Source organism: Erigeron canadensis, chromosome 9 (assembly GCF_010389155.1).
Source record: "Erigeron canadensis isolate Cc75 chromosome 9, C_canadensis_v1, whole genome shotgun sequence".
Classification (NCBI taxonomy): Eukaryota; Viridiplantae; Streptophyta; class Magnoliopsida; order Asterales; family Asteraceae; genus Erigeron; species Erigeron canadensis.
The window spans coordinates 2,063,474-2,087,775 of NC_057769.1; the positions used below are offsets into that span (position 1 = coordinate 2,063,474).

Below are 24,302 nucleotides of genomic sequence, written 5' to 3' on the forward strand. Positions count from 1 at the left end.
TTTTTAGTTCCTTATCTGCTGAGATCTCTATCATTGCTCTTGCGTAACTACTACGACCCCATGACTCGATACACATAGCATTAGTGTATGAGTCTAGCATTTTTGGAACCCCAAGTTTGGTAGCCAGCATGCTAAGACCGTCATCCGTATAGGCAGCAAGTGGAACATTATGGATCTAACCCATAATGTAACAGTACTAGAACTTTTGGAAAAAATTGTTTCAGGTTGACCCAAAATCCCAAATTAATTGTTTCGTCTTGTACAAAAATTTTCCGATCTGATCTTACCCAACCCACCCATTTGCTACCTCTATGATTGTTAGGCAATGCGAGTTTTGTCTGTGTCTTTTTGAAGTTTATGAAAAATTATTACAAGGTCTGTTACTATAATGGCCCGTATATATGTATGTATCTTGTTCTTCTATCCTCAATTGAAATTTTGATGTAAAGGTGGAGAGCTAAGACTTAATATTATTCATATATTTGACATACTTATTGAATATATAGATTTTGTAATCCCATTTTACACATTTAATAGATAATAGATATACATGGAATATATTTAATATATATCGTAATTAGTATTAGAGATATGATGAAATTAAGGTAATGTATATCTATACATAAAAATAGGATCTGTACTCTATAAATATTATTGGCTATCAATGAAACGATCATGAGAGTTTTATAATCTGTCATGGTATCAGGCCACAAACCCTAAACAGCTCTATTTTTCTAACTTCCAATCCTGTTATCAGTTTTTCCTCTCCATCATGTCTACTACACCTATTCACCCCGCAGTCACCGTCTCTAATATCAAAACTTTCATCCCCATCACCCTAGATGTTGAATCTGGCCATTACACCACTTGGTCAGAACTTTTTAAAATTCATTGTAAGGCTTTTCAAGTATTTGATCACATTCAGTCTCCTGTTACCTCTACCTCTACCTCTACTTCTGACAAAAATAAAGATAAAGACAAAGACAAAACACCACCAACTGAATCATGGAAGCGTCTTGACTCCATTGTCTTACAATGGATCTATGGCACCATCTCCACTGATCTTCTTCACACCATTTTAAAGACAGAAACCACCGCCTTTGACGTGTGGACTGCTCTTGCCAATCTTTTCCAAGATAATAAGGCTACTCGTGCCATTGATCTCAACAACAAATTTGCCACTACCCGATTAGACCAATTCAGCACTATGTCGGCATATTGCCAAGCTATGAAGGTCATTTTTGACCAATTATCCAATGTCGGCTCCCCCGTTACTGAAGAACAATTGGTTCTACAATCCTCACTGGCCTAAATGAACAATATGAAAATGCTGCTGATTCTATTCAGCAAACCAAACCCCTGCCAAATTTTTATGAGACAAGATCCAGGTTATGCATGACTGAAACTCGGAAAAACAATCAAGCACGTCAAGCTGCTACCACTGCTGGCACTGCCCTTCTTACTGCTACTGATTGCACCGATACTCAATCGCAGCGCCAAGAATCTCGCACAGAACAAGCAGACTGCGGTAGCGGCCGTGGCCGTGGCAGAGGCCGTGGTAGGGGAAGGGGACGAGGTGCCTCTTCACGAGGTCGTGGTTCCTATGGTTCCTCCCAACCCAATCATCAGAACTATCAGAATTGGGCTCCTCCCTATGCTCCTTGGGTTGGCTCTCACACAACCTACTCACCTCAGCCATGGGCCTCTTGGACTCCTTCCCCACCATGTCCCTATCCATCTACATCTAAGCCACCTTCTCCTGCCCCTGGGTTACTTGGTCCCCGCCCACCTCAATCTTATGCTGCTAGCTATGCACCTACTGATCTTGATTAGGCTCTTCACGCAATGGCATTAAACCCATATGATCAACAGTGGACAATGGACAGCGGTGCTACAACCCACATGACAAATCATCCAGGTAACTTCTCCTCTTTTTTTAATAATGGCATGTTTCAAAAGATAATTGTGGGTAGTGGTTCAACCATTCCTGTTAATGGTCATGGTAATCAGATTCTACCCCCACCATTCCCACCTTTTAAATTAAATCAAGTTCTTTACTCCCCTACCTTAATCAAAAACCTTCTTTCGGTTCGCCGTTTCACGACGGACAACCAAGTTTCAATTGAATTTGACCCCTTTGGTTTTCTTGTGAAGGACCTTAAGACCCGGACACCTATCCTCAGATGCAATAGCTCCGGGGAATTATACACACTTGATCCTACACAAGTTTCCAAGATCACTACTCCTTCTACATTCACTCTATTTCTCAAGATATTTGGCATCAACGTCTCGGCCACCCAGGACCTATTTTATTGCAATCACTTAAGAGTTCTAGTTTTATTCAGTGTCGTTCATTGAAACCCAAATTATGTCAGTCTTGTGTGTTTGGAAAACATATTCGTTTACCGTTTATTGATTCTAGTAATACTACTTCTCTACCTTTTGATATTATTCATAGTGATCTTTGGACCTCCCCAATTATAAGCTCTGGGTGGCATCATTATTATATCTTGTTCTTAGATGATTTTACCAATTATTTGTGGACCTATCCCCTTAATAACAAATCTCAAGTGTTCTCTGTTTTCACAAAATTCATTAACTTGATTAAAACCCAATTTGAACGCCACATCAAACAGATTCAATGTGATAATGGCAAAGAATATGTTAATAACTTGTTCCAGCATTTTTGCAACCTTCATGGCATGCATTTTCGTCTCTCATGTCCACATACCTCATCTCAAAATGGCAAAGCCGAACGCAAAATATGCACCATAAACAACACTATTCGCACCCTTCTTGCTCAAGCTTCCCTCCCCAATACATATTGGCATCATGCTCTTGATGCTGCCACATATCTAATTAACATTCTCTCTAGCAAACTCCACTGCTTTCAAACCCCAACCCAACGGCTATATCATTGCCTACCAAAATATGATCATCTACGTGTGTTTGGTTGCCTCTGTTACCCTCTCATCCCATCTACTACCATACACAAACTAGCGTACCATTCCATGCCTTGTGTTTTTCTTGGGTATCCTCCTAACCACCGAGGTTACAAATGTCTTGATTTAGCCACCAATAAAATCATAATCAATCGTCACGTACTATTTGACGAAACGACCTTCCCATTCAAAAACAAACCCCGACCTTCTTTAAAATCTTATGACTTTCTCACCACTTCTCTACATCCTCTTCTTTGGAATCACTTGCGACATCCAACAGAATCATCTCCCCCATCTTCAGTCTCCCACAGCAACTCCATTCCTGCGTCCCAACCCACTGTCCAACCTGTTCCTTCTCCTGGCCCAAACACTAGCACCCAAACACCCACCATCACATATTCCAGACGCAATTTACAGTCTCAATCATCCCAACCACACTCCACCTACTCTCAAGCCTCCACGCTTCTACCCACTTCACCATCCCCCCACCTACTTGAAACATGCGCACACGTGCTATGGATGGTATTACTAAACCCAAACAATTATTTAACCTGCATTCTTCTGTTGTACAACTTCTTCCCAAAAACCCATCTAATGCCTTGTCTACTACAGAATGGCATGACGCCATGACCACTGAGTTTAATGCCCTTATTAAAAATAAGACTTGGGAGTTTGTTCCTAGACAGTCTAACATGCATATCCTACGGAGCTTGTGGTTATTTCGTCATAAATACAGGTCTGATGGGACACTAGAACGTTATAAGGCGCGTCTTGTATGTGACGGTAGTGGTCAACAGCTTGGGGTGGATTGTGGGGAAACTTTTAGTCCGGTTGTCAAACCTACAACTATAAGAACGGTTTTATCTTTAGCTTTGTCTCAGTCCTGGGATATACATCAGTTAGATGTCACCAACGCTTTTCTGCATGGTAATTTGAGTGAGACTGTTTATATGTATCAACCCATGGGTTTTAGACATCGAGACTTTCCTGATCATGTTTGCCTATTGAAAAAAGCCCTCTATGGTTTGAAACAGGCCCCACGAGCGTGGTACCAACGTTTCACAGATTTTGTTCTCACTCTTGGTTTCAAACAAAGCAGGTGTGATAATTCTCTCTTTATTTATAATAACCGTGGCGAAACAGCATATCTTCTTATTTACGTGGATGATATCATTCTCACAACATCGACCACTAAGCTACGACTTCATCTCCTGTCATGCCTTGCTACAGAATTTGACATGAAAGATCTTGGCCACCTTAGTCATTTCTTGGGTATTACTGTTTCTAGAAGTAAGGACACCATGTTTTTAAGTCAACATAATTATGCCAGAGACATCATTGAACGAGAAGGTATGAGCTCTTGCAAACCAGTCTCTACGCCGGTTGATTGTAAGTCCAAACTTAGCTCTACTGCTGGTTCAGAGTTTGACAATTCAACTTTATATCGCAGTCTTGTGGGGGCACTTCAATATCTTACCTTTACCCGGCCCAATATTACATATGCGGTACAGCAAGTGTGTATGCACATGCATTCTCCTCGTATGCCTCATTGGAATGCCTTGAAACGAATCATTCGCTATTTGCAGGGTACTACTTCTTTTGGTATAACTCTTGGCACTTCTAATGACTTCTCGTTACGGGCCTACACGGATGCAGACTGGGCTGGTTGTCCCAATACTCGTCGTTCCACTTCCGGGTACTGTGTCTATATGGGTCCTAATCTCTTGTCCTGGTCTTCTAAACGACAGGCTGTCATCTCCAGATCGAGTGCAGAGGCCGAATATAGAGGTGTTGCTAATGTTGTAGCCGAAATTTGTTGGATTCGCAATCTTCTGTTGGAGCTACACAAACCTATCTGTTCAGCTAGTTTGGTCTATTGTGACAAAATTAGTGTTGTTTATCTCTCTGGTAATCCTGTACAACATCAGAGGACGAAACATATTGAACTAGATATTCATTTTGTTCGAGATCTTGTCCAACGCGGTACTGTTCGAGTTATTCACATTCCATCACAGTACCAAAAAGCAGATATCTTCACAAAAGGATTACCTCGAGTCCCATTCATTGATTTTCGATCCAGCCTCAGCATCCGGCCTCCTCTTGCTTCGACTGCGGGGGTGTAATAGATAATAAATATACATGGAATATATTTAATATATATCGTAATTAGTATTAGAGATATGATGAAATTAATGTAATGTATATCTATACAAAAAAATAGGATCTGTACTCTATAACTATTATTGGCTATCAATGAAACGATCATGGGAGTTTTATAATCTGTCAACATTAGTTACTCATAAATAAATAAAAATAAAATAAAATTTGGACAAGGTGTTTCCTGCCAACAATGTGATCCAATCTATTTTGACCGACAAAATAGTTTGTGCACTTTGACGTTTAACCCAACCCGCCTGCCAAACATTTGATACATCTATAGTACCACCAAAAAGTTTATCCAAAAGTTCTTGAAATGTCAGAATTGAATTCTAGTTCGGCTTTGTGCATTTGGAAGTTATGATCGATTATTACAAAGTATATTGCTCTAGTGTCATTATTGTTTGTCAATATCTTGAATCTTTCCTTGTTAACTCTATACTAGGGAGACGTTTTAGTATTAACTTGTTTAACAATGCAAGAACACGTCTTAGTTATTGCTAGGCTTATAAATAGATAATGTTTCACAATGTGAGAACAAATTATAATAGATACAATTTTTTTACAATGTTTTATTATACATATAGAAGAAGACAACATAAGGCTACCCAACTGGCCAACTAGAGATCGATATGTTCAACATATCACATATATATGTAATATGTGTGTAATTTCTTGCACATTCATCTCAAAATAAGAGACCAATAACCTTTCAAGACAATCTTTATGTGAGAATATGAATACAACAACAACAAAACCAATTCCGTCATAGGCATAGTATGGGGAGGTAGGATGTAGTCATGTAGAGAGTCATACTACTACCAGAGGGCAGAGGGCAGAGGGCAGAGAAACTGTTTTCAGAAAGTCTTTGGACAAGAGTTATGTGAGAAGATGAATGTTCATTACAAAAATAAATTGTTACCTTACATCATATCATAAAGAAACAAATGAAAGCATTATAACTAATTGTAACCATGATTTAGCAATTCTCACGAGAATCCCAAAATGGTCCCAAAACCATTGAGCAGGTCAACATTAGTATGATCGTTATGGACTTTGATACATATATACGTCCATTTGCTGGACGAAAGGTTACATCCTGACCCCTTCTTTGTGTTTCTTTTGTCTTTTGATCTTTTCCCGACCTCACGTTATTTCTTATAGCGAATTGCATAGTTTTTATTCATTAACGAATCTTATTTGCACACAGTAACACAAGATAACAGCCTAGTTATCAAGTATAAACAAACAGGTTTTACATTAAGATATGAAAGTTCATTCACAAAATGCGAGCAGCTTGATCATCATCTGCAAGTTTTGTTTTGTTGATCATGTGAACAGACAATCATGTGTTTCTCGCAACTGTTAAAGACACAAATGGATTTTTCATCAAAAAAGTTTGAGCTTTCTTGATAGAAAGCTAACTTATTTTGGATGGGAAAAGGGTATTCTCATCATCATCTTCCAAATTCACAATCTCTTCATCATCAAGATTCGTGGAGTGGTGATCATCATGTAAAGATGTGATTTCCGAATTCTGGGATATACTGGTCTTTTGTTGCCGATGTTGATTAAACATCATCTTTAGTTGCTTTGCTTGTTCCTCTATTCTCAACTGCAAGTTTCTCTGAATCTGATATCAGAACAAGTTTTGGTTAACGATAGTCAGACTTTGAGTTTTGAAATCAAATGGATTACTTTCTCTGACTTACAAAGGAACATCTTTTTTGTAAAAATGTCAACGAAATCTTTAACGAAACTAAAATTTAAGGCTAAAATCATGCATAGGAAGATAATTTTTCTTTATGATAAATGCTTTTGCTACCATATTACAGAAACTGATAGAAAGACTTTAGGATAAATACTAATCAGAGATGATATTGATCATACCTCTAGTTGCTCATGAAGTTGCCTTTGTACAGAAAGTTGCATTTGCAGTGCATCCTTAAATTGCATGCCGCTGATGCACAAGTGAAACCATCAATTTTAGATCGACAAAATCTGAAGTAGAAATAATTGAAATAAAACCAGAAAGATTCTCATTTTAGTAAAAAACATAAACATACGTTATATTTTCAATTTGCGATATGGTATCAATATTATTTCTCTTCTCCAAATTCCCTACATACCACAAAAATATTATCAGAATACATTCTAGAGTATCTAACACGCTTAAAACAATAATCTTAACAAAGTTTGTTGTACCTTTTGCAGTTTCAGGCAAATATTTGGCAACTCTGTATTTCTGAAAGAGTAATATAAGTCATCTTCAGTTTAGATTAAAAACAAAAACAATTTTAAAAACTTATAAAATAGCTAGAAAACTAGATTTGATATAACTAGTACCTGTAAATGGCTTTTAACATGAAAGATTGTTAAGCCTTCTGAATCCATCAGTCTCAATATCGCCTTTGGTGTCGCCTCTAGCATAAGAGTAGCAAAAGAACCATCAATTTGTAATGAAAATTTAAGTACATGTAAAAGGGTAAAAGGTCTTCATACGAAAAGTACATACTTTCAGCACCACCTAAGCAAGTCACACACTCCACAAACCGGTCATGGAGATCTTGAGTCCATCTGATTCGTGTTTTACTTGGCATAACATTTGCAGGATTCGTACGGTTGACCAAACCTTGACTCGAAGGTGTCCTAGGCGTGTTTCTTGAATGACCAAATTGCTCCTGTCAACAAGTGCATGAAAGAATGTTTATCAGAAAGAAGCAAAACATATATATAGACCAAAAATAAACAACAGATTAAAATGAATAAACTTACATCAAGATCTTTATTTCCATCAAAACAAATAGAGGGTGGTGATTGTCTCCAATCAGAAACTACATCAGATTCATCAAGTAATTTTCTTTTTAGCTCTCTAAGCTTATCCCTTTCTGAAAAATTACCACCCCTCATCTTGTGTGATCTATCGTAAGAATTGAGGTAACCATATTCATTAGGCCTTATAAACTGATCAAATCTCATCTGGGGTATAGACGAAGCATCAATTTGTTCGTTAAAAGATCTATCTTGAGAAAAACCCAAAAATCTTTCAGTTGCCCAAAGGGCAGAGGCTGGTGAACCGATTTGTTGCATGATCGTTTTACTACAAGATGGAGAATCTTGTCTATAGCTCATCATCATTTGTTGCTGATCTTCTTGCTCTTGATGGTTAACGATATCCGAGGGCAACACGTTGAATCCTACTTGGCAAGGTTGTTGTTGTACACTACCAAGATCTCTGCTTTTAGGACTGTAAACCATTTCATGGTTTGAACCAATCCTCATCAAAGTATTCATTCTTTGTGTATACATGAATGAGTTCTGCAATCAAGATTAAAAACTTATAATGGGTGTCACTATTAAACTATATATGTATTTTTAGTGCTCAAAAGGAGTATGCAATAACATTATGATCAACTCAATGGAGGACATTTTATATATATATATATATATATATATTATTCCTTATAAGGATACAAAATCAACATCTATACACATTTCGATGATTCCAACTCATTTAAAAATTCAAATAAATTCATTTAAAATATAATCAAATGTTAACTATGCTGTATTTTAATAAAAATTCGTCTCATACATGAGTCATAGTGTTGTCGATAAAAATAACATATTATTCTATAGAAGATAGAGGCCAAGTAAGTTTTCATGAGCCGATTAATTTATGATTCCTAATTAATTAAACAGCTTTGATATATAATATAAGGGAAAAGTGAATATAAGGTTGTCTGACACCTAAGTTTAAGGGAATATAAGGTTGTTCGACACCTAAACTTAAGTGTGGAACCTCTCATATACAAATTTTCTAATATTTTTTTGATTAATATACAACTGTTTGGGCTCCATGAATTTTATGGATTAAAAAAACAATATGTGAATGTTTCACACGTAAACTTAAGTACCTAACTGTCTTATATTACCATCCCATAATATAATATACAGTACAATTTATAAGTTATGAGATAATGAAAGAATATTAGAGCTTTCAATATATAATGTTAAGTGAATTTAAGCATATATTCATATGTATATATGTTTTTCATTTTATTCCAAAGCACAAACACAATAAAGTAAATAAGAATAAGCAAATCTTTAAGTGTGTTAAGTGTTGTATTGAATCTAGATGTACATGAGATAAAATTACATGTTTTTACAAAGAATAGTATCATATTTTCCAACCTAGGCTAGGTACAAAAAATTTGTCTTATTTGAGTTAACAGGTTTCGGGCTAGCATTTTATCTAGTCATATGTCTCTACTTATATCTAACCCGGCCCGTTTCATTAATAACAGGGTTCAACCCGTTTAATAAACAAGTTAATCGTGGCATGACTGATAGGTTGTGGACGAATATTGATTGGTCGATTCGATTCAATCTGGTCTACTGCTTTTTCTCTACATGCTATATGAAGAGGATATGTTCAAATGCCCAGTCTCTTTCCAATTTCAGCAAGTTGAACTTTGAGATCGTACTTATGTAGTCAAGAATTGAAGTATGCTCCTTTCACTCGATCCCCCTCCTCTGCTATGATTGCAAATAATAGACGTAAAACAAATCGAAATCAACGAGTTAAACGTTTTTAAAGATGACAACTGGTACCGTGTGAAATAAGTTTTTGCATTATCATAATAACCAATTCATCATTTCATCATAGATCAAGATTAAGACTAAAAGGTCACAATTTTCAAAACTTGTCAAAGGCAAGTGGAGAAATTTATCTTGTGCTCCATGTGTGAGGCTGTTGATTTACCAGACATGAAACCTATGCGATGTGTGCCCTGTATACCAAGATGGTACATGAGATCAAAAAGTTCTCACCCATTTATTTTATTTTGTTCATTTTGTAATTAACAAATAGCCTTCACTATATTGGAGCATACCTTGATTTGTATCAAAAATATGAAAGCTTATGTATATATAGGGTCTGTGGGGATTTGGGGGGCTTTTAAGCCCCTTAAAAGCCCCTAGCTTTTAAAAATAAGCCTTTGAAAATTATAGCCTTGTTTGGTAATACATAAGAAATTAAAAGCCCCAACCCCAAAAAACTCCTAAAAGCCCTAAAAGGTCTTTAAAATAAAAGGTCGTAAGAAGAGAGTTGAAAAAAAATCTCAGCCCCAACCTTAACCTTCAGCCCCAAACCCTTAACTACAACCTCAACTACAAGCTTTTGTACCAAACATTAATTTCCACCAAAGTCTCCAATATTTGGCAAATATTATAACTATTTTTACTTTGTCACAAATAAGGTGTCTGCTCTAAGAAATAATGTTTATATACGGACACATACATATATGGAGCATTCTCGTATAATTAATCCATTTAGAAATTCAAAAAACTATTATAATATGTTAATCAACCAATCAAGTATAAACATTTTAATAAGTTATCTTTGTCTTTGTTTAATATTATACAATGGGCATTTTTGGAACTAATCAATGTAGTTTAATGGTAGTGGTACATGTCTAATTTTGTAATTAAAGATTTAAATTAATACAAATCATCATATACCATTACTATAATACTATCATATAGTCATTGAATTTGGTACTATCCCTCGGAGTTTCCAAAAGCGGAATGTGTTCAAACTTCAAAGGCCTCATTTGTACATATATTATTAAATCTGGCCTCTAGGGTTTTGAAGGGATGGATAACTTGTCTATATGACAATAATATTCATTTTCATTTTCTTTTTAATGTTTAATACTTATCCTCGATCTTTACCATCATACCGACTGTCAGCCGAACGAGAGCCTTTCATGTGAATTGACTCCTTACCATTATTCCTGTCATTGAGAGTCTAGCTGTTCTCTTCTTGTCAATTTTAGTTACTTTGGTCAACCAAAGAACGATCAATTGTAGTCTTACATATGCATCACCAAAAAATCATAAAAGGTGTGTGCAATACCACCTCAATATATTTTCGTCTTCTTTTTTCTAAAGGACTTTGATAAGGTGATCCGTAAATTTCATACGTAGACAATCAGTTGCTCTGACTAGTTTTTTAGTGTGCATAAGCTATATATTTTGATTGCTTTGAAGTTATAGTGATATTATGGTTATAGATTTGTGACTTTTATATAATGTCAAAGTTAATAATAACATCATCAAAAATACATTCCTCATAGATATTGGCGTCTTTGATATCGGATCGAGATGAAATTGGCATGGTCACTCAAAAATAGGCCAACGTTCAAAAGTAATTAAGTAATTAAAATTGAAAGTAAAAAAAAAAATATATACCTTCTCATCAAAAAGATAAAGTGACAAGCTTACCTATACGAAATAAGGTTGTTTTTTTTTAACGACTTGTGTCATAAATACACCAAGGTTTTTTGTAACTTGTGTCATGAAAACACTTATTAAAAATGTTTATAAATTATTATATACGTACAGATCGAAAATAGTAATCTTATTCAATAGTGGCTGTAAAAAATCCTTGAAAGTAAAGCATCGAAAGAGGCTAATGCCTATGTTATCAATGTCTTGCGTTTAGTAGTAAAAAATGTATTTTAATTAGTTTTCTATTTATTTTAGAAATAGATCTTATAGAAGTAATATATATTCCAGCTATAGAAAATAAATAGAAATTCTGAAAACACAATTCTATCAATTATCGTTTTTGTTTTTCATATTAATTAATTAGAAAACTATAATACATGTTTGAGATGTTGAGAGAAATTTCATGGAAGAATCCCCATAGAAAAGGACCCAATATTTCTTTTACTATAGCGAAGTTGAGAAATTGTACTATTTAAGTAAAACTATCACGGTATCCGCGCAATGCAGCGGTGGTCGTAGAGGCGACGGTGTGGTGGTGGGAGCGACGGTTGGTGGTGGAGGCGACATCAAATGGTATAGATAATTGATGTAAACACAATTGATTTAAAAGGTTAATGAAGATATTTTAAAAGATAAAAGTCTTGTAGTGTAATTTAATCATTAATGTTATTTAAAAAGTGAGTTGTATTTTTATTAGATAGTATAAAAGTATAGATTAAGTGTATATGGTAATTAGAATTAAGAAATAGAGTATTTTGGGTATAAAAAATTGCTGAATTTCCTTAAATAAAAGAATTCAATATGTTTTATAAGGGTTTATTGATAACTACTTTTGAGTTTTGACATAAAGGGAAATTATTAAGTTTTGGTCTTCTTTCCTTAAGGATTGACCATCCGTGGATGACGAAATAGTGGTAGCATACTAGGAAATGATGTCAACATTGTGAGGAAATCTTGCAAATTAACAAACATTTACTCCTTTATTCTTTATTTAATAGGCGTTTTAATAAACCTAAACATAACATAAGTATTAGGTGATTTGTTCTTGTTCTTCTAAATATAAAGTACCTATAAACATCGGATAAATTAATAATACTCGTAGTTAGCCGGCCTGCACCCAAGAAACAAATGGCATCATTGAAGTAGTCAAATCGCTTGTTTATAGTAATTAAAAAACAATATATTAATGCCAGGTAGCGGGGTAGCTCTTATGCGGCAAAACACCTGTGTTTGTTCTAATGATATTGTTGATAATAACATGTTAAAGGTGTCATAGACACATCGAATGAAAAGGCTCCTAATAATCAGTTCGAATATATTTATATCTGTGTGTGTTATATATGGACTGTGTCTAAAACTTATATAGGTAATGAATTTGATAAGTTACTAAAGTATACACTATTTAAAGTTAGTTTTTAGAAATTGTTTTGAGTTTAGGGAAGGTCATCACCTAAATAACTCTAAACTCTAACTTTTAACATACTTGTATTTCATCCTTTTAAGTTAATACATTTGTCTATTTATAAAATATTATCTTTACTCTTTGGTGTATGGTGGAGCCTGAGACTGAAAGGTCTTGGGTTCAAATTCTGGTGTGAGCAAAATGCTTTCAGGAATGGAGACGGGGGTTTTTCCAGTATGAGTTTCTCTGGAATTGGAGTTGGATATATGAAGAGGAATGACGCTGAGCCCAAATTTACCGTTCAAAAAAAAAAAAAATTAGTTACATTGAAAATGATTCAGTTGCTCTTAATAAACTTCCCTCTAATGGAAAAACTTATAATTAATTTACATTTTGAACTCTTATCTTACTAATTTATACTTTAAGCCCTTATCTTTTAAAATTGTTCAATTTACATCACTCACCAACATCATCAACACCTGACGCCCCCACAACCATACCGTTATCACCGCCACCACCTCCATATTGTACCTCCATATTGTACGAGTATCATGCTATTATTTCTATAAGTTTTAGCTCCAATTATTTTGTCAAATAGATTATGGATTATAAATTATACTAACTAAATACGAATCACAAAATGCACGGGGTTGAATGCTTTCTCAATTTGATCCTATTTTCTAATTTTGGTGTAAATGTATTTCAAAATGAAATTCACAGATTTCAATCGGTAACGAGTTACGGATTAGCTGACACTTAATAGATAAGGTGTTTATATTTTTTCTAAATGTCATATTTTAAAATATATAAATGATTAAACAGGATAAATATAGAAATTATATAAATATAGCAAGTAGTGATTATATAGTAGTATTTATTTTTATACTTGCAAATTTACATTTAAAAAAACTCAAACTATAATCTTTACTCTCTTATAAATCAAAAGCCCTCTTTTTAAATTAAACTATTCCGTTTTTGAAATATCGGATTTGTCTTTGACATTTTATATTATCTTTATACATATTTTATACTCCATTAGTGTCCTTCTATGGAAATAAATGCTCCTCCATCTAAATTACGGTTTCATTAGCGAATCACTTATACTTTTACATTAATAACCACACCGTTACCGCTGCCACCACCAACTATCGCCGCATTGCGCGGGTATCCCTCTCATACTTTATAACATAGTGTAGGAGTTTTTCATTTGACATAAACAAAACAACGGACTCTTTCAAAAAGACGATGATCTGTATGTCACCATTCTAGCTACTCGTATATCATCAAATTTGTTTTAGAATCTATACTGTATAATATTGTATAACATGTTTAGTGATATATACTTAAAAGAAAAAATGTGAAATATGGTGATTCCAAATTTCCTATCCTTAACAAAACTTATAAACACACATGACACATTGCCAATAAACAGATTTTAAGAGACTCACACTTCAAACATTGTCGATGTGCAACTACATGTGACAACAATTTTTTTCGAATCATGTTCGATCCCTTCCTTGGTGGCTCATCTTGGATAGTACACATTGTCTCTTCCTTTATAATTATAAGGATAATATCGTTTTTGAAACAAATATTTATATAAAATGTTATGTGTGTGATAGTTTATATACATGAAAGTAAAGCTCAAAGTTCTTTTCATTTAAAGTTCGTTGCTACAAAGATTTTAGATAAATGTCATTGGCGACCACCTACGATGGTTTAAGTCACACTAGAGACAAACACATAAAATGAGAGGTTACTTTTTTTCTTATTGTACTGTGAAAATGACTGATAGACCGATTAGTGAAACCTTTGAATTCTCATAATATTTATTTCATATCCCTTCTTCTTATTATTATTATTTTTTTTTTTATAATGGTGAATTGAAGCCTTGCATGTACTCTAGACAACGAGATATTGACCATGGACCGTTACAAGTATTCGGAGGAAAAATTTCCAAGACTTGTCATCCCTAAGGATCAAACTCAAAACATTGGGTAAAACCTGGGATGTCTCTGACCAGTTGGACTAGTTATCATTAGTTGTTACTTATCTTTTAGATTGGATTTAAAAAATTGAGTTTTCCTTGTTTGATTTAACAAATTTATTAATATTTTGTTTTGTTTTCGGTATTCCAGATATTTAATTAAAAATAGAGGTTTTGAAAAGATTAGAAAAAAAAAATATAGATGGAAAGTCATCAACGGAGTTAGATATCATATTCGAAGTTGAACATGCACAGATAAACATTTTGGGAGTGTCCATAGAAAAGATTCAGACGCAAATAACATCTAAGTGAAAGATTTAAAATACCCAAATCACTTGAACAAGGAAAGATTTGTTGATCGATTCACTATTTTTATTATACTTGGGTACTACCCGAGCAGAATCAATAATCTATAATCCCTTATAAAGAGAATAAGAATTAAGATTTTCAGCATCTTTTTTCTTTCAAAAATACTCTTACTTTAAATTAAAACCCCTATGACCTCTTTCCCCCGTTTCTGACTAATCGTAATACACACCCGACCCTTCATCACCACCGCCTTCCATCTCCACCCAAGACCTTCTATCACCACCGCCTGCACCACCGTCTTCCATCTCCACCTCCGCCCTCCATCTCCACCTCCGCCCTCTATCTCTACCGCCGCAATCAACACCATCAGCACCGTTCATCACCGCCGCCTTCCATTTCCACCACCGCCGTTTTATATTGTGATCACCTTTTAAGCCGCCGCAACACGCGAACATCAGACTAGTTTATTGTAATGGATAGAGGTGGCTCAACAGTACTATGGAACTAGGCGGTCGCTTTAGGCCCCCAAATTTTCGAGGCCTAAATATTTTGTATATTCGACTTAATGTTTAGATTTTGGACTAACTACGGTATATAATTTGCATTATAGTAACGCCCTTATTGGTTTTGATATCAACATCTATATCTTTTTTATTACTAGTAGTTTATAATAAAAATCGAGTTACTTTTTTTTTTTTTGCTTTTCTCTTTTACTCTAATATATATGGTAATGAACTAGGCCTCAAAAATTGATACCGTTTGAGGCCTCAAAAAACCTTAAGCCGCCAGTTACTAATGAAAACACGTAAAGATAAATGTTATAACTTTCTCTTTTTTTTTCTTTTTTTTAAAGGTTATAACTTTCATGTTATATGCTATTATATTTCCTTTCATAATTTATTGAGGATTTTCGTCTTCCTATGACTGAGCCGGAATTACCTTGAAGGTTTGGGGTGACTCAAGCTATGCGCATCTGCTCAACTCATTTAAATTGAAATTAGTTGTTTAGAGTAAAAAGAATATATAAAAAATGTTTGTCGAAACTTTTACTTTAACTTTTCGAAAAATTTTCTTGGTAATAAAAGTTGTAGAGTTGTATTTATGCAACTAAATGAGATGGAAACTGCTCATAACTATTAAGAACCATCAACAGAAGGAAAAAAAAAAATTTTGTAAAAGAACTACGAGTAGTCATTATCAAAATTTTGTACTAAAACACAGACACACAGTTAATGCTATATGCTACGGGCCACTAGCAATTACGGATCAGCCCAATGTTTTTCCATATATTCCCTCTCAAAAGGCTCCTGGGCTTGGTAATATTATATTTCATCAGGCTGTTGGGCTCAGCATGATCCTTTACAAAGAGGCTCACAAACCATCATAATCGATTTCTCAACGAAAAACAAATACATATTGAAACCTCCGTATCTTATTTGTAACTCAACATTCAACAAGAATTGGCATGAGCTCCATCACGTAATAAAAATAACGAAACCTTTGATACACATACGGCAATTCCCAAACTAACTATCCTTATAGATATTGGTAGTTTTTTAATGAATTATGTGTCAAGTCAAGAATCAAGATTTAATTTGTTTGAATAAAGTTTGTATACTTTGGTACTTTACATATGCATTTTGTGTCAGTGGTACATATTAATTAGAGAAATTATCACAAATCGTCTATGTGGTTGACTCGATTCGTATTTTCGTCCTTGGACTTCTTTTTTTTATCACTAAGTGTCCCTAGGCTTTTCCATTTCATTGCCATTAATCCCTAACCCTAACGTATGTTAAATTTCCTCCATCGAGCCTCTCATGTGCAATGCATGTGAAGGCATTTTAGTCTTTTTGACCCCTTCTCTTTTCTAACCTTTGTCGGTATCACCAGCATCAGTACCATACCTTCCATGATCTTTATCTAAATCATCAAATAAAATCAATCTAAAGTTTATATTCCATAAACATTAATCAAAAGAAAAATAAAATTAAATAATAAAACTATTGCAATCAAAGTAATGTACGTGATGCCTTTTGACCTCTTTAAGATAGCTGAGTCTGAGTCATGACATGAGTATTATCATCCCATTGAGGTATGTTGCAACAATTAGTATAGTATCACTACCGAAAATTTATGTAAACTAAAGATTTACTGCAAACCAACATGTAAGTTTGAAAAATAAAGCCAGTTGGGTTGTTTTAGTCGCACCATGGGCCTCCCCCTTCCCGCCCTCCTGTCCGGCGACACAATGGTGGTGTTGATTCTAGGGCTGAACAGCGGCGGTGGTGGTTGGTGGTGGCACTGTGGGAACCAATACCTGTATCTTCGGCGCTAGTCGCACTTTTTTCCCAAATCTCCATGATCGGAAATCGCTCCCAAAGTGGTTGGCTCCGGCGGCACAGTGGGGGTGGCATTTTTTGTGTTTTGAGGCTTCAAGGGTGAGATATTCTCCCTCATTCCCACATCCCCATGACATGAATCTTGGTTTATATTATTAATTTTAATTGTTTTTCGATTTGTTGATTTTGATATGATATGATCTTTTATAGGAATTCAATTGTGTTTTTGAAAATTTTGGTATTTTAGATTTGATAGTATGATTTTCAAGTTGTGGATCTTGATATATAGATATCACATGTAGGTAGATTCATACATATGTGTGTGGTGGGGGTGGTTTTGAATATGTACAGAGAGTCAGAGATATATAGATAGATCTAAGAGAAATTATCACAAAAGATTGAATGTAATTTTGGAAGTGGTGCTAATGTGATAAATATGATTGTTTATGTTATAGAGAGATAAAGAAGGTGAATGTAATTTATGGGAAGGAGAAATAGTCCATGTGGTTTGTTTTTAGTGTATGTGGACGATTTTACCTTCACATGGCAAGCACGTGAGAGGCTTAACGGCTAAAAAGGGACGGTCGTTTGGAGGAGGGACGTCTGACAATGAAATTGAAAAGCCCATGGACACTTAGTGATAAAAAAAAAAAGTTCATGGATGAAAATGCGAACACATGGACGATTTGTGATAATTTCTTTATTAATTATTAAACCGTTTATACTTTATATCATCGATCAGGTTTATAAAACATTTAGGCTTTGTTCATTTTTCTCTTGGAACTAATGCCTTTTTAAAATATCATGTGATTTACGTGCAAAATAAAACTATTAATATCCAAAATAAAATTCTATATAATTACTGTATTAACTGTGGATTAAATCATTATTATCATTTTTGAACTAAACCAGGATGTTGGGGCTCCGTGGCTTTATATTGGGCCTATTTTATATTTGATCAAACGGATCATCACACTTTTCTATATAATACATCTCAATTAAATTAACGATTTCGCTTTTACTCTTCTTGCTTTTATTCATAGCCCATAGGGATATTTTTGTAACTTTCTTCTATGAAACAACCATTTTGTAACTCACTATAAAGAAACGATGTTTTTGACATCTTTAAAATCAAAGAATGAAATTTGAAATTTTAAACAAACCACAAAGACCAACCGTGTAGTTTGCTAAACTTAGTAGTCATTTCAATTTCAGTTTAAACCATATCAACATTATCATATGATGAATAGATAAATTAAAAAGATAATGTAAACAATGTCATTGATTAAGGAGATTCACTTACATCCGAAATATAACAGGCTAAGAGCTAAAGGCCAAAAATTAATTAAACACAAGGACATGCATATTCCTAAAATTATTAAGAAAGTTATTGTACTTTTTTGCTACTTGAGAGACAAGGTTGATAAAGGTCATCACTTCCCCTTAAGATCATGAAATGGGACTGGAAAATCTACAAAAGTCGTATAGTTTAGGTTAGGTTAGGTAACTTAGGTTTGTGATTTTTGAAATTAGTATTATGTAAGAATCATAATTACGGCAGGTAATCAGCCATGCTTATCTCTTCAATGCAATTCTTTTCATTTATTTTATCTTTTTCTTTATATATAATAACAATAATAATAATAATAGAGAAAAAGTCATTTTACTACGGGTATTACGCACTTACAAATTAATACGATCATTGACGTCATATATATACAAATGCACGAAACTTTGTCATTTTCAAGATTTCAAATTGCAACAAATTAACCCTAGCTAAGAGGAAGATATTTACATTTACATAAAACAAAAAAAGAATTAAATTTTATCTTATAATTGAACAAATGAAAGTTTAGTTTTGAACTTACTTTAGGCAATAAGTAATTAAACTAGAAATAGTGGTCTTCAAAACTTTGTGCAAATTGGTGTAATATTTAAGTTAACAATTTGGACGACATCTCAAGATTCCTTATAAAGAAATCACATTTGCAATTAAAAACTCAAAACTCTCCAAAAATAAAAGGAGTTGAGCTTCCTTATTCACTACAACACTAGTTGTATCTCATGCTTAATTTTCTCCATGCAAAGGCCATCTCCTTATTCTTCTTTTACCTCCCCTATGAAGATCACAACCCCAATTCGGAACTTCATCGTAAATTGTGTCAATCGTGTTCTTACAAAAAGTAAATCCATCCTTATCGGGGCCGTGGAAGAGCTACATCTTAAGAATATCCACATTTTAGTGCCTTTAATCTTCAAGAAGAATAGAAACAAGAACAAATACTATCTTGGCTCATTTAGGCTTCACTATAATTGGAGTTCATCACATATCGTCCCCAAAAGTTCGATCCATAACGATGGTTTTAATGGATATTGTTACTATGATATTTCCAATAAGTGGAACTCTTTTGAAGAGAAGGTGGCACCAGATTCACATCTCTCGGGCTACCTCCATTGGCTTGAAGAGAAGAATGTCGATACGACAACTAAGCATGAAATCGTTGAGATCAACGAGATCGACGATCTTGCTGAGAAGTTTATAGCAAATTGTCGTGGGAAGTTCATGTTGGAGAAACAAGAATCTGATAGAAAGTTTCAAGAAATGATGGCAAGAAGTTTGTGAAACGTGAATGAAGCGAGATCTCTTATTAATTACTTATAAATTAAGGGCCGGCCGGTGGTGATGACGACATTTAATATAATGTACATTCATGTTATAATATGCTCTTATGCTTAATTAGACGTGAAGTTATGTTTTCATGCATAACTTTTATGACACCTAACTTGTAATTAGTTCCCCCATGTTGCTTAGCAATCGATGATCTTTCTTTTTCTTCATGGCTTTATCATATCCTTCAATCACTTGTCCTCGAACATACATTTAGTTCACTTGTCCTCGAACATTCAATTCCTCACTTTCTTCAGGTCTCTAGCTTGTTCAAGCTAGCCTTGTGAATGAATTTCACTAGCTACTTGACGAATAGTACGTGACAGCGATGGCGTGGTATCTTACTATATACTCGTACGTAATTACCTTGATTTACGCTTGGAAACGTACGTGTATTATATAACAGTAGTTACGAGTATTATAATAATCAATAATAGTATTGTCGGTTAAAATAATCATATGCACTAATTCCTTCAAAGTAATTAATCATATACGTGGATTTGACGGTTATTAAGCCCTCCGTAGCCTCGAGTTTTTCACTTTTTCGGCTTGTATATCTTTAGTTTTGAACGCTTATGTTTACGTTTTTATATGTAGGAAGTATAGTATTTACAGGGAATGAGAGTAAGGAGTTGGTAAACCCTTTTAACAATAGATTTAATAATATATTATCAAATCCGGATAACATGATCAGGGGTTTTGTTGAGGCTAGCTTAAACAAAACCTTCAAAATTGGTTCCACTTTGATATGTTAGTACCGTCAAGGCTTAAACAGTTAAACTGTGTTTTTAAAGTTCCTAATGGTTTGATAACTTGTATCGCATCTATCTAATATATTCAAAATTACTTTATACAATAGTATAAGATAACTCATTTCTTTCTAATTCATTTAATCATGTTAAGAAATTTAATATTTACAACGAATAATAAATAAAGAGAAAAAAAAGTGAATATATATGGCTGAGCTTAGGTATAGTATAAAACCATCGTATACCAATTTTTAATATTTATTTTATAATAATATATAAATAATTGAGTTTCATGTTTTTAATTTATGGATTAAATAAAACAATCAAAATGTAAAAAGTCTCATACCTACACTTAATATCTAACAGCCACATATCCTGCTTTTCTCCTCACAATCAATTAATAATATTTCCCATGTTATTCAATAACCAAAAAATTATAGTAAAAAGGAAAAAATCCTACTAGAAAAACAGGCAATTGCCTGTATGTTTCAGCAGGTATTATATTTTTTAAAAAGTACAAGCATTTAAAAAAGTACAAAAAATATAAGGTTTTTCATCTTTTTTCTTCCTTCTTCCTTCCATCTTCGACCACCACCATCACCATCATGATCATCTACGACCACCACCATGATCCTCCGACAATGGCGACCATCTCCGGCGAGACTTACACATGTATCTTATTCCTTATATATATGTCTCGCGATTATAAAATTATTAAAGAGTTTACCAAGACTTTGTCGTAAAAAGTTATGAAATTTATAAGCAGTCAAAGAAACACACTTCACTTTCATGTGCAGGACAAAAGATACGTACGTAATGCATGGTCCCCTACTCCCCAAGCTAACATTGAAATAGATCACATCCGAGGTGTAGATATTTTGGACATAAATATTTGATAAATTAGGAAGGGCTTTCGTTAAGTGCATTAATTAGTTATACACTTATCATAAAATTTAAGGGTTGAACTTTTAATATGGAAATGTACAATCTTTTTATACACGTCAACTGAAGTCGTAAGGGTTTTGTTTAGCATTTTCCAATTAAGAAATAGCCTTGAGATCCAAGTTTAGATTTATAAATTACAACTGAATCTTAAGGAATCAACTACTTAATTCAAGATTAATATATTTAACTAATTTTGTTTCCAACAAGCTATCTATAAATTAGAAACCAGTGGGGATTAAACTAAAGGCGAACAGCAACTGATCGATATTTTCCAATATAACTTTCTTTTTCATATGTTTAATTATTATTTGGCTAACCACCACAAAGGTGACATGATATGTCATATATGTTCTCTTGTCCTAATAAGATGTGTAATGTTCCAATATTCTGGTCCTCTGTCTAAACATCCGAGGGTGCCTTAATTATAGAACGAGTTCAAAAACGATCATATAAGACTATCCCCATCGGTGGAAATTAAGTCCAGTCGGCCAAAATCAAAATCTTTTGATGGGCTAATATGTCACCCACTGGTTCGTTCACACAAACATTAGTTGGCCACTAATTTATAATTTGTTTAGGCAGAAAAGTTAAAGTAATTCTTTCCTCCCAAATTTTTAATTCCTTAATGTAACCACAATGAAGAAAAAAGCTGTCTAGTTTATTATAAAACGAGTTACTGTAATGTTTTTCCCCCCAAAAATTTTATTTACTTTTTAACTTTTATATATAGTATAAAATAAATTATTTATTTTGTTAGATATGTTTGATGAATATGAAATATTTTTAATTTAGTTAAATTATTTATATTTATATTGATTAATAACTTAATTTATAAAATTTTATAAATTAAATAAACAAGTTTTAATTTTTTTAATTAATTTTGACTAATGAAAATATTAAATAAAAGATACTATTATTAAAATAATAATTTGGTTGGGTTGTTAATGGAAATGTAAAAAATAGGTTTGATTGAGTGGGATAGATTAAACAGAGAGAAATTAAATGAATAATAGGGTTGGGTTGGGTTTTGAACGAGGATAGTCTAAAAGTACCTTTGTTTATACCCTTAGTATCATCTTCTCCAGCTAAATGATCTTTTCATTACAAAACTTTTGGCGAGATTCTAGTTAAAAGGTTTGGCTAAATTTTTTTACAAATAACAAAGTCAGACAAACCATGCTTAAAATTTAAGTAGAGATGTTATTGGGCTTATAAATTTATTTACGAAATGTCACAAAACGCCGAACATAAAAAGAATGAAAGCCCAATGGGCTAAAAGTGTCCAGATTTTGATTGTTGATTTTGATCACGCTTCTTTAAGCTACTTCGGCATATGGTTTAATACTTTAATCGATATCGAAGGTGTTATTCTGAAACGAAATCTTTGTTCAATACTTCAATCGGCTTGGCATGTATTTGCAACTTTCTATCTAATCGGTAAGCTTTATATACAACTTTTGGTGATTTACATAAATTTTTCTTTAATCGTTGTTTGAGTTAGAAATCCCTAATTATTTGTAAACGTATTTATTTCGTTGCTTAAAACCACCACCAAACGTGGACCACACATATATTAGGTTTGAACTTCGATAGGTAAATATATTGGGGTGGCTAAAGAGAAGGTTTGGAAACGGTCACAAGGATATCTCGATAGCCAATAGGCTGGATTCATCTAAGCAAAGGCTCGCGTTCCCTGAGCCACTTGAACTGACTCATTTTTTGTGTTTGGTCATATAATTTATGTAAATTCTAACTTCGAAATCAATAAGAATATCTCTCTAGCGAAGTCATAGATTAACTATCGGACTAACCACGTAAATCATGTGTGTTCTACTTTCTTTGGTTTTATATTTCCTTACACCTGTCATTGTTTACATTTGTTTGTGAGGTCGCATATTCTATTTTAGTTTTGTACATACCTTCGTACATTTACGGAGAAATTTATCTGTCTTAAACTAAAGCAGTTTTGTGATGCAATATAAAAACTAATGGAATGATTACTATGTTTTCCTCTCTTAAATGCAACAGTAGATTTACTCATTTACATATACTGTTGAAAAATTTGTGTTCTTCTTACCCATGACCCGTTACCTAGTCTAGTACTCTAGTCGGTAAAGAAAGAAAAAAAACTGTGCAGTGCCGTCTTTCGCGGGTTTTGAGTCCCAATACCTCGACGGTGTATGGGGGAGGTTAAGATGTAGGCAGACTTTACCTCTACCTAAGTAGAGAGGCTGTTTCGAATGTCTACCTAAATGGTAGAAAAGGACCTTCAACATTTACATGGGATGAGAATCGAACCCATAACCTCTGTTTTCAGAGGTCAGAGTGTTTAATCCAACCATGCTGCTTTTTCTAGTACTCTAGTCGGTGATGGAAATAAATCTTAGAAGTTAAGCCAATAGGTTGATTGATAAATGGGCCCTTTATCATTTAGGCGAAAGAATACCTAAAGCCCAAACCTTCACTGAACGAGTGAACGGGCTAGCCTTTAACTCGGGCATATAGGTGAC

At 33.9% G+C, this 24,302-nt stretch overlaps 3 protein-coding genes across 3 annotated transcripts; 2 read left to right on the top strand and 1 right to left on the bottom strand.

Annotated features, from left to right (window-relative positions):
* Positions 1-772: 772 nt before the first annotated feature.
* On the top strand, positions 773-1,833 carry LOC122581480. The gene is made up of 2 exons (XM_043753711.1): positions 773-1,234; positions 1,348-1,833. The coding sequence occupies exons 1-2, from the start codon at positions 773-775 to the stop codon at positions 1,831-1,833; spliced, it is 948 nt and encodes a 315-aa protein (XP_043609646.1).
* Positions 1,834-6,077: 4,244 nt separating this feature from the next.
* LOC122582504 (myb family transcription factor PHL5-like) lies at positions 6,078-8,498 on the bottom strand. The gene is made up of 7 exons (XM_043754908.1): positions 7,875-8,498; positions 7,615-7,780; positions 7,446-7,522; positions 7,305-7,344; positions 7,166-7,220; positions 6,990-7,059; positions 6,078-6,732 (listed from the first exon to the last, which is right to left on the bottom strand). Exons 1-7 carry the CDS (start codon positions 8,406-8,408, stop codon positions 6,520-6,522), a joined length of 1,155 nt encoding a protein of 384 aa, XP_043610843.1. The 5' UTR covers positions 8,409-8,498; the 3' UTR covers positions 6,078-6,519.
* Positions 8,499-19,510: 11,012 nt separating this feature from the next.
* LOC122581485 lies at positions 19,511-20,053 on the top strand. The gene has a single exon (XM_043753716.1). The coding sequence runs from the start codon at positions 19,511-19,513 to the stop codon at positions 20,051-20,053; it is 543 nt and encodes a 180-aa protein (XP_043609651.1).
* Positions 20,054-24,302: the final 4,249 nt, after the last annotated feature.

Excerpts from the sequence above, each read along its gene's own strand:
- LOC122581485 (XM_043753716.1), top strand. The coding sequence starts at position 19,511 with ATGCAAAGGCCATCTCCTTATTCTTCTTTTACCTCCCCTATGAAGATC.
- LOC122582504 (XM_043754908.1), bottom strand. The coding sequence starts at position 8,408 with ATGTATACACAAAGAATGAATACTTTGATGAGGATTGGTTCAAACCAT. Across the intron at positions 7,060-7,165 it reads TCGCAAATTGAAAATATAAC|CGGCATGCAATTTAAGGATG; the intron begins GTATGTTTATGT and ends CTTGTGCATCAG. Across the intron at positions 6,733-6,989 it reads AACTTCATGAGCAACTAGAG|ATTCAGAGAAACTTGCAGTT; the intron begins GTATGATCAATA and ends TTCTGATATCAG.
- LOC122581480 (XM_043753711.1), top strand. The coding sequence starts at position 773 with ATGTCTACTACACCTATTCACCCCGCAGTCACCGTCTCTAATATCAAA. Across the intron at positions 1,235-1,347 it reads CATATTGCCAAGCTATGAAG|CAAACCAAACCCCTGCCAAA; the intron begins GTCATTTTTGAC and ends GATTCTATTCAG.